The sequence below is a fragment of the Muscardinus avellanarius genome (genome assembly GCF_963383645.1).
Source record: "Muscardinus avellanarius genome assembly, chromosome: 7".
Taxonomy (NCBI): Eukaryota; Metazoa; Chordata; class Mammalia; order Rodentia; family Gliridae; genus Muscardinus; species Muscardinus avellanarius.
The window spans coordinates 21,785,170-21,809,299 of NC_137793.1; the positions used below are offsets into that span (position 1 = coordinate 21,785,170).

At 43.6% G+C, this 24,130-nt stretch overlaps 1 protein-coding gene across 1 annotated transcript in view; it reads left to right on the forward strand.

Annotated features, from left to right (window-relative positions):
* The window catches only part of DOCK2 (dedicator of cytokinesis 2), a gene marked incomplete at both ends in the record, with an annotated part of 443,452 nt that overhangs the window by 344,366 nt on the left and 74,956 nt on the right, over positions 1-24,130 (forward strand). The window contains 4 exons of the mRNA XM_080699131.1: positions 2,793-2,887; positions 14,186-14,264; positions 22,044-22,144; positions 22,233-22,291. Coding sequence (XP_080555257.1) covers positions 2,793-2,887; positions 14,186-14,264; positions 22,044-22,144; positions 22,233-22,291 — 334 coding nt within the window. The remainder of the gene's footprint in view (positions 1-2,792; positions 2,888-14,185; positions 14,265-22,043; positions 22,145-22,232; positions 22,292-24,130) is intronic.

The window sequence follows — 24,130 nt, forward strand, 5'->3', positions numbered from 1 at the left end:
TTCCTAAAAACCCATGAAACATATTTTCAATCCTAGTCAGACTTGATTCTGAACATCTACCACATCACCTAGATATGGTTTAATACATATTTGTGAGTGAATCTTAGACTTTGGGGCTTAAGAGCATGGGCATTGGAGTATTAGAAATGAATCCTGAATTTGTCACCAGTTGGCTATGTGGCCAAGAGCAACTGAACCTCTCTTAAGCCTCAGTTTCCCCATTTGTAAAGTGGGGTTAATATTGTTTATGTCACAGGGTCACAAAGAGGTTATGTAAGAGTGCTTGTGCTCACAGAGTAAGCATCCGATAATAGATAGATGTTATATTATGAACACAAATGCAGGGAGGAAATCAGCCCTTGAGCCCACTTTTTTTCCTTTTTTCTTTTTTCAGTGCTAGGGATAGAACTTCAGGCCTTGCACATGCTAGCAGAGTGCTCTGTCTCTGAGCCACACCCCAACCTTGACCCACCCACTCTTTCTGACCTCTCAGGACTCACTTGATGCAGGACCATCTGCCTGTGGCCTCTGGCTCCTATCTCTCTAGTAGATGACTCCATCAACATATAGACCAGCCCAAGATATCCTTCTTTGAGGAGTAAATGGAGTACCCTGTGCCCTCTACTTCATCACCTTTGTCATTATCTCCTTCCCACTGCCAAATTCAGGAGCCCTGTTGCTGGGAGCTCATTCTTAATCACCTTGGAGGGACCAATGCCACCATGACTTGGATCCACCTCAGAGAGTGGCCCATGAAGGGACTCATGGGAAGCCAACAACCTCATCATCCACTTAGCAGTGGTCATTCCTTCTCCTTAGTAGGATTAGTAAGAAATGGGGCCTTTTTCTGGATACACACACAAATACACACACACACACACACACACACACACACACACACACACACGTAATGCTAAAATACTCAGGTTTCTGACCTTTCAAGTTCTCTGTATCTTGGGACCTAGAAAGAGAAATACTAGATTCCTAATATTTGATCCTTCATGGAAATAAAGGCTTCTAGGGAAGGGAAGTAGAAAGGGAATTCTTATTTATTGGGCATGAACAATTTCTCATCTAATCCTCATAGCAGCATGACACAGGTGCTAGGAGCCACATTTTCCAAGTCTGCAATCTGCTTGTAGTGGGCTCCAAAGCCAGTGGATGGCAGAGGCAGGATTTGAGCCTGGGCTTTAGTGCCCTAACCCTGGCACCATGCTGTATCTTCTCATTCACAAGCCACGTTGTCCTCTGTGAGCCAGGAGGCTTCTCCATCCCCTAGAAAGGGCAGGTGCCTGTGATGAAATCCACACTTCCTTCCCCAGGTGACATCCCGGATGAATGACAATAGCTCCCACCATCACCACCAAGAATTTCTTGAGTATTTGTAAGACGCTGGGCTCTGTGCAAAGCATTGAATAGACAGTATGCTTTGAGTGCTCCTGCTAACCCTTTGAGGTTGACTCTATCCCCATTCTGCTGATGTGGAATCTGAGAGGTAGAGCATGAAGATTTTTTTTTTCTAGAAGCATAGATTGCTCGGAAGGAACCAATGCTATTTCTAGAATTTCATAATTTATCTTAAAGCAGTGATTTTTCAAATTATGTTCTACCCAGCCTCAATATTTTCTAACTCCCCCCCACACACACACACATTTCAACCGGAGCTGATCTGCCATACTATTATCTATTTCATATATTGGGTTCCAGGTGAGATTCCTTTGAACAAAGAATTCTGCAGTTAGAATCTTTTGAAAACCACGGCTTCAGGGAAGAATTGTGAATGGGTTCCCTCCGGATCTTAGGCTTCCTCTAAAGCATTCATGTGATACGGCTTCATTTCCTCTAGCTCAAGAGGGCCTCCGTGCCAGTGGCCGGTCTTTGCTGCCTGGATTTGTCTTGAATTTGTTTTCTTCAAAGATAGAGATCAAGTGTGGCCCACTCCAAAATCTAATGGATGTGCTAGAGTCCATTTATTTTTATTTTTTATTTTATTTTTATTGGTGCATTGCAGTCATACATCTTAATGGGATACATGATGGTAGAGGCATACATGCATACATTAGTCATTTAGCCCTTCCCACCCCATTCCCTCCTCCCTTCCTCCTTCCCATGTTTGGCTTAGTGACTGACTTTGATATGTTTGTGAATATACGCCATATGCATTTGAGTGACGTCCATTTTTTAAAAATTACTTTTACTGGTACATTGTAATTATATACATCGTGAGATTCAGAGTGGTACAAGCAACACTGAAGTCCATGTTGAGCCTCTTCAAAGGAAGAGTCCTTGTCACTGCGCTTCCTCTGATCCCCTCATGTATGTGACAGATGAGTTAGCTGTGCATATAGCCCTACTAATTAGATGCTCATTTAAATAATAGTTTGTTTGCTCAATGACCTGAGATGCTTTCATACAGCGCAGATTATTTTCTTCTCAAGTACATATTTGGGAAGATGATTATAAAATTGCCACATCAGCAGCTACGTACGTTTACTTCTATATTCTCAAAGACAGAATTAATAGTGCTTTATTTTGAGAGCATCCTCTCATTCCATATTCACGTTCCACTTATTTGTGAAATGGTGTCTTGGTAGCCAATGTTTATGCTTCTATCTACAACCCATGGCAATGAATTTCACTGAATTAACTCATGGAAAGCTGATCTCCTTCCCTTTCTGTTCCTTTAAAAAGTAATAAAGAACAAATTTAAAAAGCCAACAAAATCTGAACACTTATAGTCATTTCCTACCTGCACAGCAGGGTGCCTGATATGATTTGCTTTGCTGTTTCAGGACTTTTTGATGGAGACCTTCATCATGTTCAAGGACCTCATTGGGAAGAATGTGTACCCTGGAGACTGGATGGCCATGAGCATGGTTCAGAATAGGTGAGCTGCCACCTGCTCCCCTAAAGCCTCCTTCCACCATTCCTTGTAAAATCACTGGGCGAGGTGAGGTGGGAGAGTTCCTCCCTAGGGAGAAAAATTAAAATGTTAGTAGATTCTTTTTCTCTACATTTAAGCCCAAGGAAGGACTCTATATCTATCCCCAAGTTACTCAAAAAGTTCCCCCTACCTTCTCCATTCTTCAAATGCCTACTAAAACGTATGAAACCCCCCCTAAACTCTCAAGATGGGAAAGCTTAGGAAAGCATTTTAAATTATAATATTTAAAATAATAAGACATATTCTGTGACATATGCTTAAAATATTTGTCTTTGGAAACATTCTGTGTGCAGGTGGTGTGACCCTGTTGTGTACACAATATCTATCAACGTTTGTTAGAGTGTCAGTGTAATGGCCCAGTATTAACATGAGGTAAAAATAATTATAAACGATTTCAGTATTTATGTTCTACCTCTAATGTCCTTTCACCAAATCATAACACTCAGCAAGATTTTTTGTGTATGTGTGTGTGTATATGTGTGTGTGTGTGTGTGTGTGTGTGTATTACTAGGAATTGAACTTTGGGGCATTCTAACTGAGCTATATACCCTCAACCCTTTTTATTTTGAAGCAGGGTTCCACTAAGTTGCTGAGAATCTCCTTAAATTGCTGAGGGTGACCACGAACCTGAGATCCTCCTGTCTCGGCTTCACAAGTTTGTAAATTACAGATTTGTACCACCACACCCAGCTTTCAGCAACATATTCTAATGCTCCCTTCTCCCTCCCTCAGGCTTCCAGTCTCGCTCACATGCCACGGTCTTCCCTGGTTTTTCTCAGAGCTTTAGGCTCAAATACCAGCCACGATTTCCTCTCAATGGGGTCTTCTTGTCTCCTCTTTTTCTCCCCTTTTCTTTGTCTTCTTGTATGTGTTTTAGTTTTTTTCCGTGGAAGCCCTTCATCTCGTAAGGCTTCTGGTTTTATCTCCCTCTACTTATTGCCTTTGTTCTACATCACAAAAATCAAGCATTTTCTAGCAAAACCAGAAATATTACTAGGAGTGGGAAAGGGGAGAACAGGCAAAGCAGAATTCTCTTTAGTGGAAGTGAAAGAGGGAGAGACTGTAAACATTTCTATGTTAATGACTTTGTCATCAGATACAGTCTGAGGATTTCTTTCTCACCTGCGCCTAAGAACTGACTCAAGGCAGAAGGATGTGACTGTCAGTCTGTCTGTGCATCTTTTCTTCTGTGGGAAGGGGAAGATCAGCCCAGCAACTCAGCATCACAGAGCATCCTCAGTGGGACTGGCCTTGTCTCTGTTCCTGTGCCCATCATACAGGAAGAAGGCGGCTTCTAAAAGCATTCTAACTCTGAGCTACACCTCAATCCTTTTTATGTTTTATTTTTAAGCAGGGTCCCCCTAAGTTGCTGAGGCTTTTGTTAAGTTGCTCGGGGTGGCCTCGAACCTGTGATCCTCCTGTCTCAGTAATCCTGTCTCCTGTAATCTCATTTTGGAGTTTACAGCTATGCACCACCACACCCAGCTTTCAGCAACATTTTCTGCAGTGTTAAACACGCTGGTAGGAATAAGGCCCCAGCCCAGCCCCAGCCTTGTGTCTGGGCCAACTTCCTGGGCATGAGCCCTGGAAGCAGTGGCTAGAAGCCCATGCTCTGACGGGCTCTGTGCCTGGCCTGGTGCTCTTATGTCATTATCTCATCATTCCATATGATTCATGGACAGGGAACTCAATCTTTCCCTTTGCACTGAGCCCCACACATTAAGAGCTGGTCCTGCCTATGTCAGTGGTAAGTTGGTAACCTGAGTCACAGAAGCAGGCACCTTCTGTACTGCACGTGGGTACTTACTTCCCTGTCCTGGCAGCTGATTGATAATGTCTTGAGGTTTTTCCAAGTAGCATGAAGCACCCACGGGATACAGCAGTAACCATTCCCTTTATGCCCCACAATTTAGACACATGCAACTTCTCACTATTGTATACTATTTCACTTCTCTATGACTCTGTGTAAATTGTGGCTCTGTCTGATGCCTCTCCTCCCTCTAGAACACACTCAACAGAAGGATATCCTTCAAATTCTCAATCATGATATCTCCCCATTCATAGGTCCTTCTAGGACTCCTTGTAGGAAAATCTGTTTATTCCTCTGTGTTGGTACACATGCCCTTATGACAACATTAACCATACTGTCCACAATTCTTTCCACCTCTAGTGAATAGATTTCTTGAAGTCAAGCTATATGTCCAGTTTATCTCTATTTCTAGCTTCTGGTAGAGAGCTTGGCATTCATAAGTATGTATGGCGAATTCTGTCTATCCAAAGGTACATGTTGACTAGGATTCTTAAAAAATTCAAACGTACTTAAGCAAAAAGAGAATCTATTGGTTTATATAACTGAAAGCGACTCAGATGTATGGCTTCAGGCATGTACGTATCCAGATGTTTGAGTAGTGATACAAGGAATCTGTGTCTGTGACTTTGTTTTTTCTCTCTGTTGGCTTCCTTCTCAAGGAGGTGGTTTCTTAAGAGTAGGGAAAAATGAACTCTAACAGTAGAATATATATACCTTGTTGGATTTGTAAGGCCAATAGAAAAAAAAAATCTATCTCAAAAGGTATAAGAAAAGTCTCTAGGCTAATCTTCAAAAGTTGGGCTTGCAAACTGGGGATATTAGGAATAGCAGAGGGACTCCACATAATGGAGGGGAAATCTCAGCAAAGCTGAAATGAAAGCGTAGGAGATGAAGATGGCTGAGGTTGATTAATGGAGGAGCTACATCCGAATATGTGTAATAGTATGAATGTAGCAAGGCTAACCTGGACACTCATTGTTGAGGGGGGAAGCAAAAGTAGGGGGTAGGAGAGGGCACCAAGCACTGTCTGAATGTATGCCATTTTTTCAATATGACCTACATAAAAATTTAAAATTTTTTTTAAAAAGTTGGGCTTAGGGCTACTTACTCATTTATAAACAAAATTTGTGGCCAGAAAAATGAAAAGTATTATTAAGTCAGGCCTATACCATACAACCAACCTTTGGAATTGGAGGTAGTATGGTCAGTTTTAGCAAACCACAAAGTCTGGGAATAAGAGAAGAAGCAAGAGACATAGTTTTCCAAAGGCAAAGCTAGGAGTTATCACCAGAAAGAGGAGTAGACACTGGGAAGGCAGATGTACAGCTATCCACCATTGACATGGGGCAGCAGGGTTGGAGGTCACACCAGGCCAGCTCCCCTTCTAAACGCCTTACTTCATCATTCTGAAGGAAACATGTGCTGCTCTGTGAAGGTGTGCTTTGTGGAAACTTCCCTCCCTGACTCCCTATGAGTTTCAGTTCTTTGGGGGACAAGCTAAATCATGTGTCATCTAGTCCAAAGATGACACAATGATCCTATTTTCTCCATACCTGAAAAATTAGGATATATTTATCTAAGGAACCAAAGAAAGTAAAAGTGGCTCCTAATAGAAGTATTCATATCCCTTAATGATCTAAGTACTGTCTTTGTATTTACATCTTTTTTTTTTAGACTCAGAATCCTGGCCTAGGTTTTAAACTCTTGGGTTCCATGACTTTTTCTCTCTTGGGAAGTCTTTTAACCTCCAAGAATGTCAATTTCCCAATGCGTAAAATGGGGACAGCAATAGCTCCATTTTATAGGAATTGTGTGTGTGTGTGTGTGTGTGTGTGTGTGTGTGTGTGTGTGAGAGAGAGAGAGAGAGAGAGAGAGAGAGAGAGAGAAAGAGAGAGAGAGAGAGAGAGAGAGAGAGAGAGAGAGAGAGAGGAAGATAAGTTAAGTTATTCTTTAGCACTCTGCTTGGTACTTGGTATCCAGAACATACTCAGGAAGTGGCAGCATTACCATCCCCAGGTGATAATGAACACCATCCTGAAGTAGAAAAGCACACACTCATGTCACTCCTGAAAACATGTCTACTGCTTCTGCTCCCAGACATGTCGCTTAGTTTGTAGATTCCCTTCATCTTCTGACCCCAGTGCTCCCTTACATTTATGGAGCTCTTGAAGTTTTCTTGCTCTGTTGCATCTCGCGTGCTGTTACAGTAGCGAGCGTGTGTATTAAGCACCTAGATCCATCACTGCTGTAATTGCTTTGCAGGCGTTAGCTCATTTAATCCTCAGGACAACTTTATGATGAGGTTGAACTGTCATCATCCGCAAGGCACAGAAAAGATGAGTAGCTTGCTTACGGAGACCCCATTTCATCTCTTAACCGTTTATGCATCTCACTGTAAAAGAACAGGGCACTGTATTAAGTGCACTGTGAAGATATGCAAACGGAAGCCCGAAGAGGTGGACTGGCCTGCCAATGGCATGCAGCTAGGTTGTGGGAGATTTCGGTGTAATTGGAACAAGCAGAACAGGTACTATGGTTTAATCTAATCTACAGAATGCCATTTCTTTTCTCTAGAAATATCCAACTCATTCATGTACCCAAGGCAAACTTCAGTTGTCAGTCTGAACATTACAACTAACTTCCTTTCCCTTTTACCTGTTTTCTCCCTTCCTTCTCTGTCCTTCCTTCCTTTCCCCCTCCCTTCTTCCCTCCCTTCCTTCCTTCCTCTTTTCTCTCTTTTATTAGTATATTTTGTTTTTACAATTTTTCTATCAGCACTTACAATTTATGTATGTATTAGTCATCTGTTATTTATTTTTCTCTTTGTTGGCAAGAGGAGTGGTGTTTTCCAGGTTTGAATGTCTCCCAGCTGTGTACTGTTTGTATATGCAGACGTCGTGACATATTTCCTGGAAGAAATACTTCCTGTCAGAGCATTTTTCTTTTTGGTATGATGCAGCATTCAGTAATATCCTATTTACATGATGTGGTTAATTTTTAAATGATCAAGTTCTTTATAATGCTGTAAATTAACAAAATTATGCTTAGGAACCTCTATTTTTCCCCTCTTCCAGCTGTGCCTTGATTTGGAATCCCATCATTTTGAAGGGACTCAGGAGTTTATATGCAACCCTATAGTTTGACTTAAATAAAATTAATAAAAATATTTATGGACTGTCTTTAGCATCCAGGGTCCAGGGAATGAGCAGACCTATTTCAGATGTGGTCTCTGACAGCAAAGAACTTTCCACCCTGGTTAGGGAGACAGTAAATACACCCATGGAAATATGCCCAAAAGCTATAGTGATTGTCATAAGTTTGGAGCCCAGAGAACGCCCAGGAACAGCACAGAGGAATTAAATTTGGGACTTGTCTGGATTAAAATGCTGTCAGCATCATTTAATAGTTTATGATGTTAGGCAAGTTACTGAACCACTCTAGACTCAGCTTTCTTGCTGTAAATGGGCCTAACAATAGTATTTATCATAACAGGATTTTGTGGGAACTAAAATAATATACAGAAAGCAGTTAGAGAACAGTTGGTCCACAACAAGCAGTTCATAAGTGTTAGCTATTATTTTCATATTCAGGTGGTCTAGGTATATCCAAGATGCTTCGCGGAAGAGGTGGATCTGGCCTGGAGCTTGTCTATACTTATCAACATGTTTTAAGGTCTAAAATTGCCTCAAGCATGTAATAGGTACATCGTAGGTCATAGCAGTTGAGCCTGGTATACTGAGAAGGGCAGTGTGTTCAGCAATTATACAGTGGTTCCATGAGTGTACTGACAAAGTTATTAACCCCTTCCCTTCTCCTGCCTACCTTAAGTTGAAGTGACTGTTCCTTTTTAATGTTCCAACTTTCTCCAAACCATGTCACCCAGGGGAGGAGAGGAAGGGGGAGACCCCTTCATGGTTTATTTACAGGCATAGCATATGTAATCCTGATGTCCAGATTGCTGCAAGCTCCAGGGAGTCTGCTGCCTCCCTAACTGGAATCCCTTATGCAGAAAGTATCTGGTCACACCTGGGGTGAGCCACATCCTCACCCCCCACCTAGAATTCACTCTAACTTTCTGGTGCATGGAATGTGTGTGTGTTGTCAGGGGACCCCCGTAAAGGCTCTGGAAACTGGATCTCTCTGTGCCTCAGGAAGAGGGATGAGAGTTCCTGTCCACCTGCTAGCTCTTCAAGTTTTGACCAGTAGAAACAGCTATATCTCACAAACCACAGAGGCTCAGGCCCTTCAGAAAGGCCAGAGCGAGCATGCCCTCCTCCTGTGCCCGCCTTCATTCACATCATACGAGCTGCAGATGTGGGTCTGGTGATGGGTCATCATGTCAGAATATCCTGAGCCCCAAATCTTTCTGCTCAAGAGCTACAAGGCAGTGGCGAGACAGGAATAATGAGAATAGCTGACATTTATGAGGACTTCCCTCTGTGCCCAGGCCCTAGGCCACCAGCTTCATGTTCCACATCTCACTTGGTCTTCACACATGGCTCCTCATAGAGATGGGGCAGATGAGCAGCCACAGCTCAGAAGAGCGGTAGGCAGGGAGTGGGCTTAGGTGGCTTGCTGCAGCCCGGCAGGAGCCCAATGGCGCCTTCAGCTTCGCAGCCCTTCCAAGGAGTAGGGCGTGTGGTTTACAGAGGCTTATTCACAAGGTAAACTGTAGGGACTCTCTTGCTTCTTGCCAAGGGTTTGTTCTACATAAAGGTAAGTAGGAAGCTGAGGACAGGGGCCTTATGCAGAGCAGCTTTCAGGACATCAGCACTGGGTATGGCTTCTCTTTCAGCTGGCTTCTGCCTACTCACAATGACTGACATCTGCTTCCTTGCCCTGTGGCATGTGGCTTCTGGTTCCCCCAGGGATTCATCTGCTGATGGTTTCCACACAAGGCCCAGGCGCATAGCATTTTTCCTAGTCACCTTGCTCCCAGAATGCCTAAAAGGATTTGTCGAGTCCTATGTAGGCCTGGGCACCCTGATTCTGCTGAACTAACCAGGAGAGCACCCCCAGGTTTCTGGCCAGTGTGTGTGGAAGATCATGGTGTGTCAAGTGTTGACCTGGGCCCGGTCAGCTGTGGGTAGGCGAGCAGAGTATTTTGGGCAAGGTGTGAAGACGCCAAATCTGGTGAGCAGAAGTCCAAAGACCACAGCAGCCCCGACTTCAAAGGAGCCAGCCGATCCCTCTGATGAACTGCAAGGCTCAGAGGAAGACAAAGCCCGGACAGGGTCTGGGCTGTGTTGCTGATTAGCATTTGATCTTTCCAAGGGTTCTTTTCTTCTTCTATAAAGTGGGTATAATAATAGCACCTGCCTCAGTTTATGGAAGGAAATGAAACAATGTCTGCAGAGCTCCCAGCACAGGTTTATGCAGATAACTACTGATGCACTGATGCTTCTGTCGCTGTCCATTATTAATAAAGTGGGCTCACAGCTGGGACAGGACAGTCACAGAGACGCACACATGGACCAAGCAGCACAGTGGTTAAATACCCACATTCTAAGGCAGTGAGCCTTTCTTTAAATCCCAATTCTGCATGCACCGTCTGGATCATTGGGAAAGTCACCTAAACTCGCAGCTCTAAGTTAGCAACAATTCCTTGTTCCAAGAGTTAATGTGGGGTAGAGAGGGAAGGGAAGAGGGAGAGAGGAAAGAGTTGCAGGTAGGGAGGGAGGGAGGGAGGAAGGAAGGGAGGGAGGGAGGAATCCACACTAACCGCTCAGCGCAGAGCCTGGCACTTAGTCAGCAGTGCGGGTGCGATTGATATCGCTCTCACACAGTCCTGAGCTTCATGGATGAGAAGTGTTAGGTTGAGATTTGATAAGGGACTTTGTTTTTAACAACTCAAATTCATTGTGGAGAGCGGCAGAGTAAAGTGTGCTTCCATTCCAACCCACTTCCCCATATTCATGCCTATGCTAGAAGAAGGAGTGGAGGAGTGGGAGGGGAAGAGGAGAAGGGAAGAGGGGAGAAGGTGGAGGAGAAGTGGAAGGGGAAGGGCAGAGGGGGAAGGGAAGAGAAAAAAGCCCTACTTTTTTTTTTTAACACAAACATGACACCAGTGTTAACTGACATTCTGATTCCGAGCGTGTGTCTGTGGGAGAATCCAGAAAAGGGAGAGATGACTTCCTCCTCTCCTCCTGTCTGCCACAGTGCCCAGCATTGGTACAGTGTTGACCAGGTCCTGGCCACTGGTCTGGCCTCTAAAGGCTCGAGACAGGTGTAGGCTGAGAACTGAAATAACGACTGTCACAGGAAGGACTGATGGCTTTGTTGCTACCGAGAATGTGTAAAACCCCTCATTTTGGTATCATATTTCAGATTCTGAGATGTTTATACCTAATATGACAGCCACTCAATGCATTTCCATCTGGGGAATCAGATAACTAATCTTTAAGGAGAAAATATGGATGTTGTTTCAAAGGGATGTTAACAAATGACAAAATAGCAAACCAGAAGACAGTTCACTTGTTGACAGCCGATGGGGTGGTGGATTTCGTGGGGTTTCTTTTTTCTGTCCTTGTGTGTCCCTGCCTGCCTCGGGCCTGCTCACTAACTGCTCCTTTGTCTGTCCATTTTTTGGCTGGCCTCTGCTTTTGGAAAAACAATGAAGCAACCCCAGAACCCTAAAGTAACTACAGTCACTGTGCTGTTGTGGTTATTGTGTCGGTCACTGTGTTCAGCAATTCTGCACACTCGCTCCTTACACCCTGCAGCAACCCTGTGAAAGAGGTTACATTCCTTCTGTTTCACAGGGTAGGAAGCTGAGACATCAGGGGTGATATTAGCATGTCCCAAATCCACCCAGCCAGAAAGTGTCAAAGCCAGAAATAACATTCAGTTGTGTGTGTGTGTGTGTGCGCACGCACGCGTGCATGTGCGTGTGTGTGTGTGTGAGACAAAATCCATGATCCCAACATTCAGATTCACTGCTCTTTTTTGTTCAACAAACATTTAAGCGTTAAACACCTGGCCCAGCATTCTTGATAAGCAACATCTCATGTAGTAATTGCTCCAGGTACCTACCCATACTCTCAGCCAACCCAGAATATACCAGTGGACTTGTCCTATGCATCCATATAGTTCCTCCTTCTTTCTTTCTCTGGAATTTCTCTAGCTGCAGACTGCTCAGCCAATCTACAGGGCAAGAACCAGGAACTTAATGCCCTGGGAGAATGGTCAATCAGCGAGGGGTTGGTGTGAGTGGCATAAATAGCGCTGTGCGTTTGTGCCTGGGAAAGGACACTTCTGGTGTGCAGATGTCTGCTCTAAAGTCTCCTAGAGGCTCCTAAGCTGAACCGAGCCTCAGTGATTACTCACTGCAACAATCTGCTCATCGGCCCTTCTTTTATTGGCATTTCTTTTATTTTATCACATAGGCCAGACAGGTGTTTTTCCTGGACCAGCCACTCAGTAGAAAAGTAGTTATTCATTAGTCAGGTTTTCAAGTGTCTACCCTCTAAAATTTTACAAACATAGATACACAGAGGAGAGTTGGACCCATTGCAAAAAGTACTACAGACATCTAGAAGAGGAATGACAATGGCTTGGTTCAGGTCACTGGCAATAAGAGTGGGATGGGGCTGGGGAGCAGGTGAATTCTGCAAATATTCAGAAAGCAAATATAAGAAGATTGCTAACAGGCCAACTATAGTACATGAGAGAAAGACAGAAGTCGAGGGTGTTATCACAGTTGGTAGTTTTTTTCCCTCTGAACAATTGGAAAAAGGGAGTGGTTCTTGACTTAGATGGGATTACAGGTTTATTTGGGAGTGAGGAGGGCATATTTTAGGACTTTTGGGGAGTTTGGGTATATAAGTTTCAGATGTTTATAAGCCATCCAAGTGTGGACATAGAAAGCTGGAATTTAAGCTGATACTTATGGGGGAGGTCAAGGAAGGGGATGTAAATCGGGGAGTGGAAGGTGTATGGATTAGTGAGTACTGCACATGTGAGAGTCTCTGGTCCCCAGGCAAGTCCATTCTAATGGAGTAGACAGATACGGCTGAGTCATGCAGAGTTCATCCTGCACCATGATGCATACTGGTAGAGAAATAGGGAATTGGAATGAGCATACTTAGAAAGAACAAAGATAGAGCAAGCCCTGCCCTCAAGAAGCTCACAGTCCAAAAGAGGAGAAGTGGCTGTCAAGAGACAGCTAGAACACAGAGTGTGCTAAAAAGAGGATTCAGAAAGTAACCCCAGAGACAGAGATGGTGGCTGCCAATCAGGGCCTGGGAGAAAGGTGGAAGAAGATGGACTGAGGAGAAGGCTTTCATTCAGGACCATGTAGAGGAGGCAGAATTTTGACATTAAGAGCTTAGAAGGAGTAGGACATTACATCAACAGAACATGACCCAGTACTCAGCAAGCAACCAGAAGCACAGAGCAATAGAAATAAATGAGCCAAGGAAGGAAGCTGGGGCCCAATCATGAGGGGTAGTGACCGTCAAGAGAGCATCTAGACCTGCCCCAGGGCAGGGGGAGCCCTGGAGGTCAGAGATAGCTGAGGTCAGGGCTGAGCCTTAGGGCAGAGTGCTCTTGAGGACAATGGAGTTGTAGGGCTCTGCAAAGAGCAAAGAGAGGAGGAGGGGGCTAGGAAGAGCTTTAAGGTCCAGTGCAACTTGACAACAAGTATGAAAGTGTTAAATACAGATACCACTTGACCTGCAGGAGGCAGGGGACTCAGTGTTTCTAGAGAGTACAAGATGCATGTAGAAGAGTGATCACTGGAACATTGTTTATAATAGAAAAAGCTGAGAAACCACAAAAAGGTCCATCAATAAGAAGCTGATTAAATAAACTGCAATACATCCATACAGCCGAATGCTCTTTAGCGATTAAAAAGGATGATGTATATCTGCACTCATTGGCATGAAAGAAGCACACAATTTATTGTTGAATAAAAAAGACGGGCTGTGAAACAGCATTTATCCTGTATGGTCATTTATCAAAATGATATCCTTAAAATATCATTCTTGCATATATGTCTAAGGAGACCTTTAAAGTTATGTTGATGACATGTTTCATCAACACACAATGAAATATATTGATGACATATTTCTCAGATGATAGGACCTAGTAGAATATTGTTTGTTTGTTTATTTGTTTTGGAAGAGGATGATTTCTCTTTATGTCTTTTCTGGATTGCATGAATTTTTTGTCCTAAGCTTCTACCCTCTTGAAGATCAAACAATGCAAATTTTCAAAAAGAGGTCAGTCAGTTCTTTAGTTCTTGCCAGACAAATGTGGCCTTGGGTCTTGAGTGACAGTTGTGAAACCACCTTGGTCACTATCTACAAATCAGAGTTTGGTCCTTGATCCTCTCCGTAAGACAGGGTAAAGGAGTTTCCTTCTGGCACAGAGGGGAGGGATACCCGAGAGAGCCAGCTCAGATGGCTAAGTAACCTTCCCCCTTCTTCCAGGGTCTTCCTGAGAGCTATCAACAAGTTTGCGGAAATCATGAACCAGAAGTTTCTGGAACACACAAACTTTGAATTCCAGGTGAGTATGAGGCACAGGGCCACACTCAAAGCTGCCCAGTGGGTCGCTCTGGCATTTGGGGGCTAATTGTGCTGCCGCGTGCATCCCAGAGTTCCTGGAAGCCCACTGGCATGTCTGCGGATGTCCGTCTGCAGAGAGCCATGGGTGGGCGGCAGAGTTCTCGGGCTTGGTCACTGTGGCCTTATTCACCAGTCACTGACTGAGCCGCCTGTGCAAATGTGACCCCACAGTGGGTCTGGCACAGAGTAGGACACATCATTTGTTCACTGTCAGCAGAGTGGCTGCCACTTGTCAAAACCATATGACATTTCCTTACTTTTCTATTCACTGGAGCCTGGAAGCAGCCAGTCACAGGCACTGAACTATGATTTACCATAAAGCCCACAAGCATATCTCTGTGGCTTCCTGGTGCTTCCGAAAGTCACTTTTAATGCTCAGCCAAGACTCAGACCTTTGAAATATTCAGAGACCTAACACCATGTCCCTGGGGAAGAGTGACATGCTCTCTAGGTCCAGGCCCAAGAAGAACTGACCCTTCAAAGCTTGGGAGGCCCACATCACACCTGTGGTGGGAGGTATGAGAGAGGGGCCCCTCCAGGAAAATCCAGTGCCTAGGGTCTCCTGTGATGGGGATTGGGAGAGCAGAAGTCACCACCTCCAGAGAACTGGGCCATGGTGCTTCCTTTGGGCTCCTTGGAGATGCTCAGTCCTATCAGGGATTTTGCCCCTCACCAGGTAAATGACTTCTGGCAAGGCCTGGACTGTATTTGTGTCCCAAGGATGTATCTGTAAAATGCCCTCCAACTACCCTTTCTGCTTTGTAAGAAAGGCATGCTAGAAAGCACACCAGTAAAGCTCACCAGCTTCTTCTCAAAAACTTCTTCGAAGAGGCCTCCCTGCCCAGTGGCTCACAGAGGGTCCCAGGACCTCACCATCATGTCACATCATTCCCACCGGCCTGAGAGAGTCTCTCCCTAGCACTAAGTGTCACCTGAAATCATCTTTCCTATTTGTTTGTCTACATGCATATTTTTGTTCTGTCCCCTGGTAAAACCTGAGCTTCATGAGAGCAGAGATCTCAGACCCGCTAATCTATCCTCTGCTTCTGTACACAGAAGGTCTCCTGGGGGAGATGGTGTCCCCCAGAGGCCTGTGGGGTCTGCCCTGCTAGGCATGGGGTTTTACCACACTCCAGGAGGACTATCTGGCAGGACCTGGGCAAGTGTTTCTCCTAGCATTTGACAGGGGAACAAAACATGTCACTTTGGCTGTTTGGAATCATGAGAGATGTTGGATTCCCTTCCCATTGTGGCTCAGATGCTTGCAGGCTCTAGACACTAGTGTGTTCAGAGATGTGAATAAGGCCATTGTGTTCTGGAGAGATAGCTTGGAACAACATGCCGGGGGCCAGCAGGGTCAGTGTTGGTGACACAAAAAGCCAAGTTGGGTTGTCAGTCTCTTTTAGAAAAGGGCCTGCTTTCCTGACTGTGGCTCTCCTCTACCATCTTTTTACAAGGTCTTGGGGGGAGTGGGGTGCTATCCAAGAGGAGCTCAGTCTCAGGATTTCATGTCATTCTTTTAGTTTTAGCCAATTTTTCATGAAAGAAAATCTATACCCTAGGAATTCCCAGAGGATGGGGCTTGGAAGGTCTGAACTTCTGAGCGATGTGACTTTAGGCCAATGCTTTACCTCTCTGGGCCTCAGTTTTTTCAACATTAAATTAAGATCTGATAGTAACTATCTCATTAGATAGTATTAGATAGGATTAGGTGAATTAATTTGTGAGAAGCACTTAAGAATGCTGGTAACAGTGGTCATTTATTAAATGTTAGCTCATTATAATAATAATAATTACTGTCATCATTTTGATGATGACGATGACAGTGATACTGGTGACCATAAATGTGACTGGGCTCAGAATTCACATCGGTCCTGGACAAACAGGACAGTAGGAAGTATCTTTGTGGTCACCACATTGCCTGGGGCTGTCATACCCCAGAAGAGTGGACAACAATATAAAAGAAAATGTCTCTTTCTAGTGAGACTTCCACAGACATTCAGTGAAATGCACCCAAGAACAGGGTCATTTTTCAGCCTTATCTGTGTTCTCCTCCTCTTCCTCCCTCCATGTGAGAATGGATTTGTTCTCTGTACCCTGCCTGGAACACGCCTTGTCTCCTTCTCATGGTTTCATTAATTATGCATTTAATATCAGCAGGAGCAGCATCCATCACACAGCACTGCTGGCCTTGGCAGCTACTGTCCAGGGGAGGGGCAGGTGCAATGAAATTATCCTGAATATCTTTTACAGAGCTCTGGTTTTGTGATTCAAAGGGCAGAAAGCAAGGAGCTCTCTGGGTGCCACTCTGTAGGCAACAAGACCCTGGAATTATAGAACTGGCATTGTCTGCTTGGAGCTAAGGTCATTTGCATTCCTGAGCCCTCATCTGAATGCTGAGCCTCAGCATACATCCACATGGTCAGAGAAGACTAAGAAAGGATCTGGAATTCAGCTCAGTGGGAACTTCTGTGGAGGGCCCAGGCTATTGCAACATGCTTTGAACTAAGCAAAACACTACTGCTAGGGTTTGAATGTGCCCCCACAAAGCTCTTATGTTGGAAACAATTCCCAACATAACCATGGTGAGAGGGACTTCTAATAGGAGATTATGTCAGAGGGCTTTGCAGCTAGAAGATCCCACCAGATATAGCCCGGTGACCTTGGACTTTCCGCCTCCAGAGCCGTATGAAACACATTTCTCTTCTTTATAAATTACCCAGTCTCAGGTCACCTGTTACTGTCATACAAAATGGACTAAGACAACTGACCTGCTTTCAAGGATCTTGAAGCCTTGACAGAAGACTATATACATTCATCCTCTGGCATCCAAGCACTTGAAGAAAACAACTGAGTATATTAGGCATCTGGTTGGGGTATTTGGATCCTCATCACATCCCTAGTAGGTTGGGACACACTCATTTCACTGGTGAATAAACTGGGCTTTCAAGAAATGATTGGCTTTTCTGATAAAGGTAGCTGCTACATTGGTACTTGGGGGTTCATCCCCAGACTGTTTACATGGTCCCAGGCCCCTGCCTGTGCCTGCATGGCCCATGTCCCCCTGAACTCTTCAGCACTGGCACTCAGAATGGGATGCCTTTGAATTTGAGAAGACAGCTCTGTTTTGCTCCAGGAGCACTGGCTGCTATTGCTGGTTCTTTCTGGCCATGGAGAGAGAGAGAGAGAGAGAGAGAGAGAGAGAGAGAGAGAGAGAGAGAGAGAAAATATGAATGAATTAGCTAAAGGACCAGGGTACTGGGCAGAGTGTGCTAAGATGATTGACTGCAGGATTGGGCTCTCTGAGAGGAGACTTTGATTGACTCTGGACTCAAGGGTTACCTGTTATGTAGTAGGCACTCTCTGATTGGGTTAAAAAATGAGATTTGTTTCTCTCTATGGCACTGAGTGTGGTCATTCCTGGAGGCATTTTGGGATAACTTTCTGAGCACCAGTCTTGCTTGGGATCATTTTTGGACCTGCACTGGAAGAAATCCTATAAAATCAAAAATCATTAATCTCTCTGTTGTAAGACTGTAAAACATCAGAAGAACCAAAAACAACAAAAAACAAGAACAATGCTAGCAGAATTTCTGGCGTTTAAGAATGCAAGTCCTAACAAAGACTTAAATTTAGGACCTGAAACAATGAAACTGCTAGGAGACACAGGAGAAATGCTTTATGACATTGGACTGGGCAAGGGTATTTTGGACAAGAACCCAAAAACACAAGCAGCAGAAACATAATAGATAAATGGGATTACAGCAAACTCAAAGGCTTCTGCAAAGGAAACAGTCAACATTTCAGAGACAACCTGTCGAATGAGAGGGAGTATTTGCAAACCAAACACCAGATAAGGAGTTAATATCCAGAAATTATTTGAAACTCAACTCAATAGCAAAGAACAACAAAAGAAACAAAAGAAAAGAAAAAGGGAAAAAAAAACAGGTTAAAGGATATGCAAAGACTAAATAGATATTTTTCAAATAGACATTTCTCAAAGAAAGACATACACGTCATCAACAGGTATATGAAGAGGCTCAGCAACATTAGTCATAAGGAAAATGCAAAGCAAGATCACAATGAGATATGTACTCCAGTTACAATGGCTATTATCTACAAGACAAAAAGTAAGTGCTGGTGAAAATGTGTAGAAGAGGGAGCTTTTGCACACTGTTGGTAGCAATGTAAATCGGCCCATCCATTATGGAAAACAGTATGAAAGTTTCTAAAAACATCAAAGATAGAACTGCCACATGACCCTGCAATCCCATTTGTGGGCATATACTCAAAAGATTCGAAATCAGTATGTAAAAGAGACCTCTGCACTCTCACGTTCATTACAGCATTATGAGATCAACCTAAGTGCCCATTAGCAGATGAGTGGATAAAGAAAAGGTGATGCACATACATATAAAGGTGTACTATTTAGCTGTTAAAAGATAAAAGTATGTCTTTTGAGATAACATGGATATATCTGGATGACATTTTGTTAAGTGAAATAAGCTAGATATGGAAAGATGAATACTATATGAGCTCATTTATAGGTGGAATCTAAAAAAGCCCATCTCATAGAAGTAGAGAGTAGAATACTAGTCACTAGAGGTTGCAGTGTCTGGGATGATGAGGTGATGGGAAGAGGTTGTCCACTGGTACAAGGTTATTGTTACCTAGGAAGAATACATTCTGGTATCCTATTGCACAGTAGATAGACTATAGTTAATAATAATATATTTTTTAAATAGCTAGAAGAGAGGATTTAAAATTTTTATCACAGAGAAATAATAAATGTTTAAGGTGATTCTTATGATAATTTCCCTGGTTTGATCATTATACAAGGTATACATTTAATGAAATTTCCCATTTTACCCCATAAATGTGTACAACCACTATTCATTTATTAAGTTGAAAACTTAAAGAAAAGTTCGAGAGTATGATAAAAATGGATCAAACACCACTTTCACCATTTGGAGCAAGTTATTTAACTAACCTATATGAGGCCTCAATCTTCTGAGGTCTAAAATGAGGATATTACAAACCACGTAATTTTTGGAAATATAATGGCACTGGATGCAGAGTGCTTAGTTCATAGATGAACTCATTCAACAAATATTTTAGGACACATACTGGGTGAGACATTAAGCTAGACACTGTATATACAACAGTAAATGCAAAAATGAGGTTCTCACCTGCAGGATTCTTCCATACAGTAGAAGAGACAGAGAATAAATTAGTTTAAAATATGTCATAAATGTGTGTACAGGGTGTACCAAGGGTGACTATGGGACCTACTTTAGTTTGGGTGAGCAGGGGAGGCTGTCTCAGGAAGTCATGTTGTAACTGATACTGCAAGACTGAGTAGGAATTTGTTATCAGGATTTCTCGCATTTAGTTCTTATAACTAAACCCTGAAAATGTGTATCATCCTTATTTTCCAGAAGAAACAGAAACTCAGAGAGGTAGGGCAATATGCCCACAATAATGGGCCTAGAAATTATGTTAGAACCCTGGAAGGTATCCTGACATTGTCTATGAAAACAAATAAACAAACAAAAACAAAACCTGCCTCAAACCTGTGACTTTGCAATTCTACCTCTAGGAATGTATATACTATAAATATGGCTTCTCATGCATAAAGATGTTTCAACAAGGATGTTGATTACAGCACTATTGCTAAAGAAAAAAGGTTGGAACCAAGCTAAATGTCTATAAATAGGGAATTGGTTAAAATTAAAGTATATCTTATAGCAGAATACTACGCAGCAATAAAAGAGAATGAAGCAGATCTGTATATGGTAATAGGGAAAAATTTGCAAGAGATATTGGTAAGAGAAAAAAGCAGAGTGCAGCAAGCTTATTGAAAAAGATGTCCATAGATAGAGTTGTTTATGCATTAAAAACTTCTGAAAGATTACCCTAAAAAGTGTTAACATTTTCTTATGGGGAATTAGGCTAGGGTTCAAAGTAGGATGGAAAATAACTTCTTATGACTTCATCATTTCTATCATGCAGTTATTTTAACCACATACATATTGCTTTGATATGTTTTTGAGAGGTAATTAAAAATAGCAAGAGTCATACTATATCTAACAATGTGACCTTGGGTAGTCCTTTAATGTATCCGGTGCTTAGCGTTGATGTCTGTGAACTAAAGTAATTGTGGCCCAAGGTAAAGACGGGGCCATTGATTTGCTTCTTTCTGAACCTGAAACCACAAGCTCACACGAAAGTTATTCTCTGGGAAGCAGTGATGACCTTATGGACCAAGGAGCTGCCTCCTTCCTACTCTGCAACCTACAATGGGCTTCTCTGAGTTTGAGATGGATGTCTCAGTGGTAGTATGATTTCTCCAGCTGCGTTTCCCTGTCCTCTTGCTACACAGTGTTAAAAGGGGCCTGGAAGTGAGTCAGCTTTGGGCAACAGAGCTTCCCCACCTGCTCCTCACAGGACCTTGCAGCAATTGCCCTTGAGCACTCGCGTCATTAAGCGCTGCCATGAACTTTGGTACCAAAGGAACCAAAGAGAACAACAACTGGGTAGATGAGGACTTCAAGCTCTACCTGTGATTCATATGTTTAAATAGATCATGGTATGCCATCTTTACTACAGCCTTCTGCAAAGGGTACCAGAGTCATCCCAGTTTCACAGACAGGTTTCCTGAAGTTCAAGAGCATCTTAGTTTGGATCTACATCTCTCTTGTTTGTGGCCCATGTCAGTATTGTCATCAGAGAAGCTCATCTTTTTGGACATTCACCATGTGCTGAGTTCTTACCTGTTATATGTCACTCCCATTTGGGAGAGTGGGTTCTAGTATTGGTCTGTCACATTCAGCACCAACAGATGAACAACATGTGAAAACTATAACAAGTCTACCTATGAACTGGGTCTGCAGGGCTTCTGACTTGAAGAGCATCAGTCCTACCTGCAGGGCTTGTAAACACACCATGTGGAGCCACCACCTCTCAAAAAAAAAAAAAAAAAAAAGATTGTGATTCTGTGATTCAGCAAGTCTGGGCAGGGGCCAGAGAACTTGCCATTGAATACATTTCCATGTGATGCTGTGGCTGATATGGGACCCACACTTTGGAGAAAAGGGAAGGAAAAGGCAAAATGTTTTCAAGACAGAACATATTGCAGGCTGGTCCTCTGAAGTGTCAAAGTTAGGCAGGAACTATCACCAGCACCAGATACATTAAAGGACTACCCAAGGTCACATTGTTAGATATAGTATGACTCTTGCTATTTTTAATTACCTCTCAAAAAAATCAAAGCAATATGTATGTGGTTAAAATAACTGCATGATAGTTATCCCAAGAAGCTATGAGTCCCTAAGCTACCTTACTCTTCACCCGCTTCTTATCTCAAGACAGGAACCAGCTCACCAGGGCTTCCAATAGGGGCACATTATTTGTCTTTCAAAAACAAAACACAAAGCACAACAATAATAACAACAACTAAAAGTCCTCCAGTTCTCTCCTCAACCCATTCTTGTTGTCAGCAAAGGCACACAGTCAGTGCCCAGAAATTCATCCATTGTCCTGGCATTGACCTGGATGTTAATTTCAGTCAATGCCAGTTAGAAAATTGCAGCGTGCACAATTAAACTGGTTCTGCCTCTGTCTTCTGCCATCTTCATCAATTATTCACACCACCCAGCATTTAATATGCCTTTCCACTTGAGCCCCTCTCCATGACCGTCCTCTCCTCTTTCATTTACAGCTGTGGAACAACTATTTTCATCTGGCGGTAGCTTTTATCACTCAGGATTCTCTACAGCTGGAGCAGTTCTCGCACGCCAAGTACAACAAAATCCTAAATAAGTAGGTTTTGTTCTTGGGTTTCCTGGGGTGGGGGAAGAGGTGAGATGCTCTGAGATGGGCCTGAAACAGACATTCTTGTTCCTCCTAGGTATGGGGACATGAGACGGCTAATTGGCTTCTCCATCCGTGACATGTGGTACAAGCTTGGTGAGTAGGCACACTCGTCCAACTCCTTCCTAAAGATTATCTGTTAGCCAGCCACAAGGGTTTCAGCAGTGATAGCCTGAAGTCACAATTTATCACCATTTATCACCGTGCACACCCTCCATCCTTAATACATGCCTAACCGTATTCTAAATGAAAGAAGGTGCTCACCTCCCACACCCAGCCCCCAGGCAGATGTGAATCTGCTTTCACTCAATGCTCCCAAGGGAATATGAAGTCAGATTGAAGATCAGAAGGGGGCGGAAGATGTAAGACTGTGGGATCTCACATCACAGGGATGCTGGCTGCTGATTGGCTGGGCCGTTCTGCATTCTGCATTCTGCATCTTCTTTTTCTCTGATGTGGTCCACAAAATGCCGCCTCATGGGGGTGGACTGGTTCTCTGAAAGATGAGAGGAATTTTTGAGCTGATAGGCATCTCCATGAGCTGTATGAATCATGTGTGATTACCTGAATGATACCTATGCACTCAGGAATGGTACGAGGAAGACATTTATTGAGTCTGAGAGAGGCCTGTGCTATGGATATCTTATTTAATCTTCACATAACTTCTCAAAAGGTGGAAACTTTCCCCCTCGTTTTTATTGATCAGGGATCTCAGAGAGGGAGCTTACTTGCTTGAAATCAAACAGTGGACATCTCAGAGCATGGTTTTCATTCTACGATGACAGGGGCCATCAACCTTGCCCCAGCCTGAATCCTGCTCCATAAATATGTGCTGGATGGATGGGTGAACAGCAATGAAGGATGAGGGTTTTCACTTCTGATTTGTGGATTTTCCCCTTAACTCCCTGCTGTCTTATTGCTTTGCACTGGACTTGGCTGTTGACCTCTTCAGAGGAGGCATTTACAGGAACTGTGCCTATCTCTTTACTCCCAGACTAGACTTTGCTTCCTGCCTTCCGAGACTTCTGTGTATCTGGACAGCAATTGCTTGCTCTTTCCAGCAAGTTTTGTCTACATGAGGGAGGGGGAGCATGGCACAGTGGATAGATGACCAATCTACATCTGCAGCTGCTGATAGTATCAAGAAGGAGCATGCTCTGGTTGACTTTGTTGGTCATGAAGTCCCAGGTGGAGCTGAGAACCCAGGCACAGGACAGTCTTCCACATCTCTGGGAGCCTTGTCTGCCATGGACAAGCTCTGAGGCCTCAAGTAAGGGAACTTAGCATGCCATGAGAGCAAAAACTGGGATGACTGAAGCTGTGGAGGCCACCACACCCATGTCAGGGTTCTTATGCATATTCGTACCTGGCCCCATTAGGATGGGAGCTAGCTCCTTCATCATCAGACTTGGGCCTGCATCACTAAGGCCTGAAGGACAGGTAACAAAAGAAAAAAGGAGTGGGGGGGCATGTTATACCCACAGAAATTCTATAAAGTAGGTACTGTCTCTACTGGGAGAGGATAATTCTTCCTTAGGGGGCTGCCCAATGCACAGGAGTGTGTTGATCCCTGGGCTCTACCCTCTAAGATGCTCCTCGCAATCTCTCTAGTTGTGAAGCCCAAAGAGTCTCCAGCGGTTGACAGATGTCCCCTGGGGAGAGGGTTACCATCTCTCCTCTTTTTTCTTGAGGAACAGCTTTATCGCTCTGTCTTTTGTTTCTCCACTTTGGGTAAGGACAGAGGCATGAGAAATAATTTATGTTTTATTTACTTTTCTTTTGCAGTAAGAAGGCATAGCATAAGCGTAGACTTGTAGAGCCGATATGTTCCAGGGAAAAGGAACAGCAGTTCTCCCTTCCCAGCTGATTGCTGTCTCCCCAGAATGAAAGCCTCTCATTGTCACCCTTTCCAGTTTTACCAAAGAATTCCAGGAA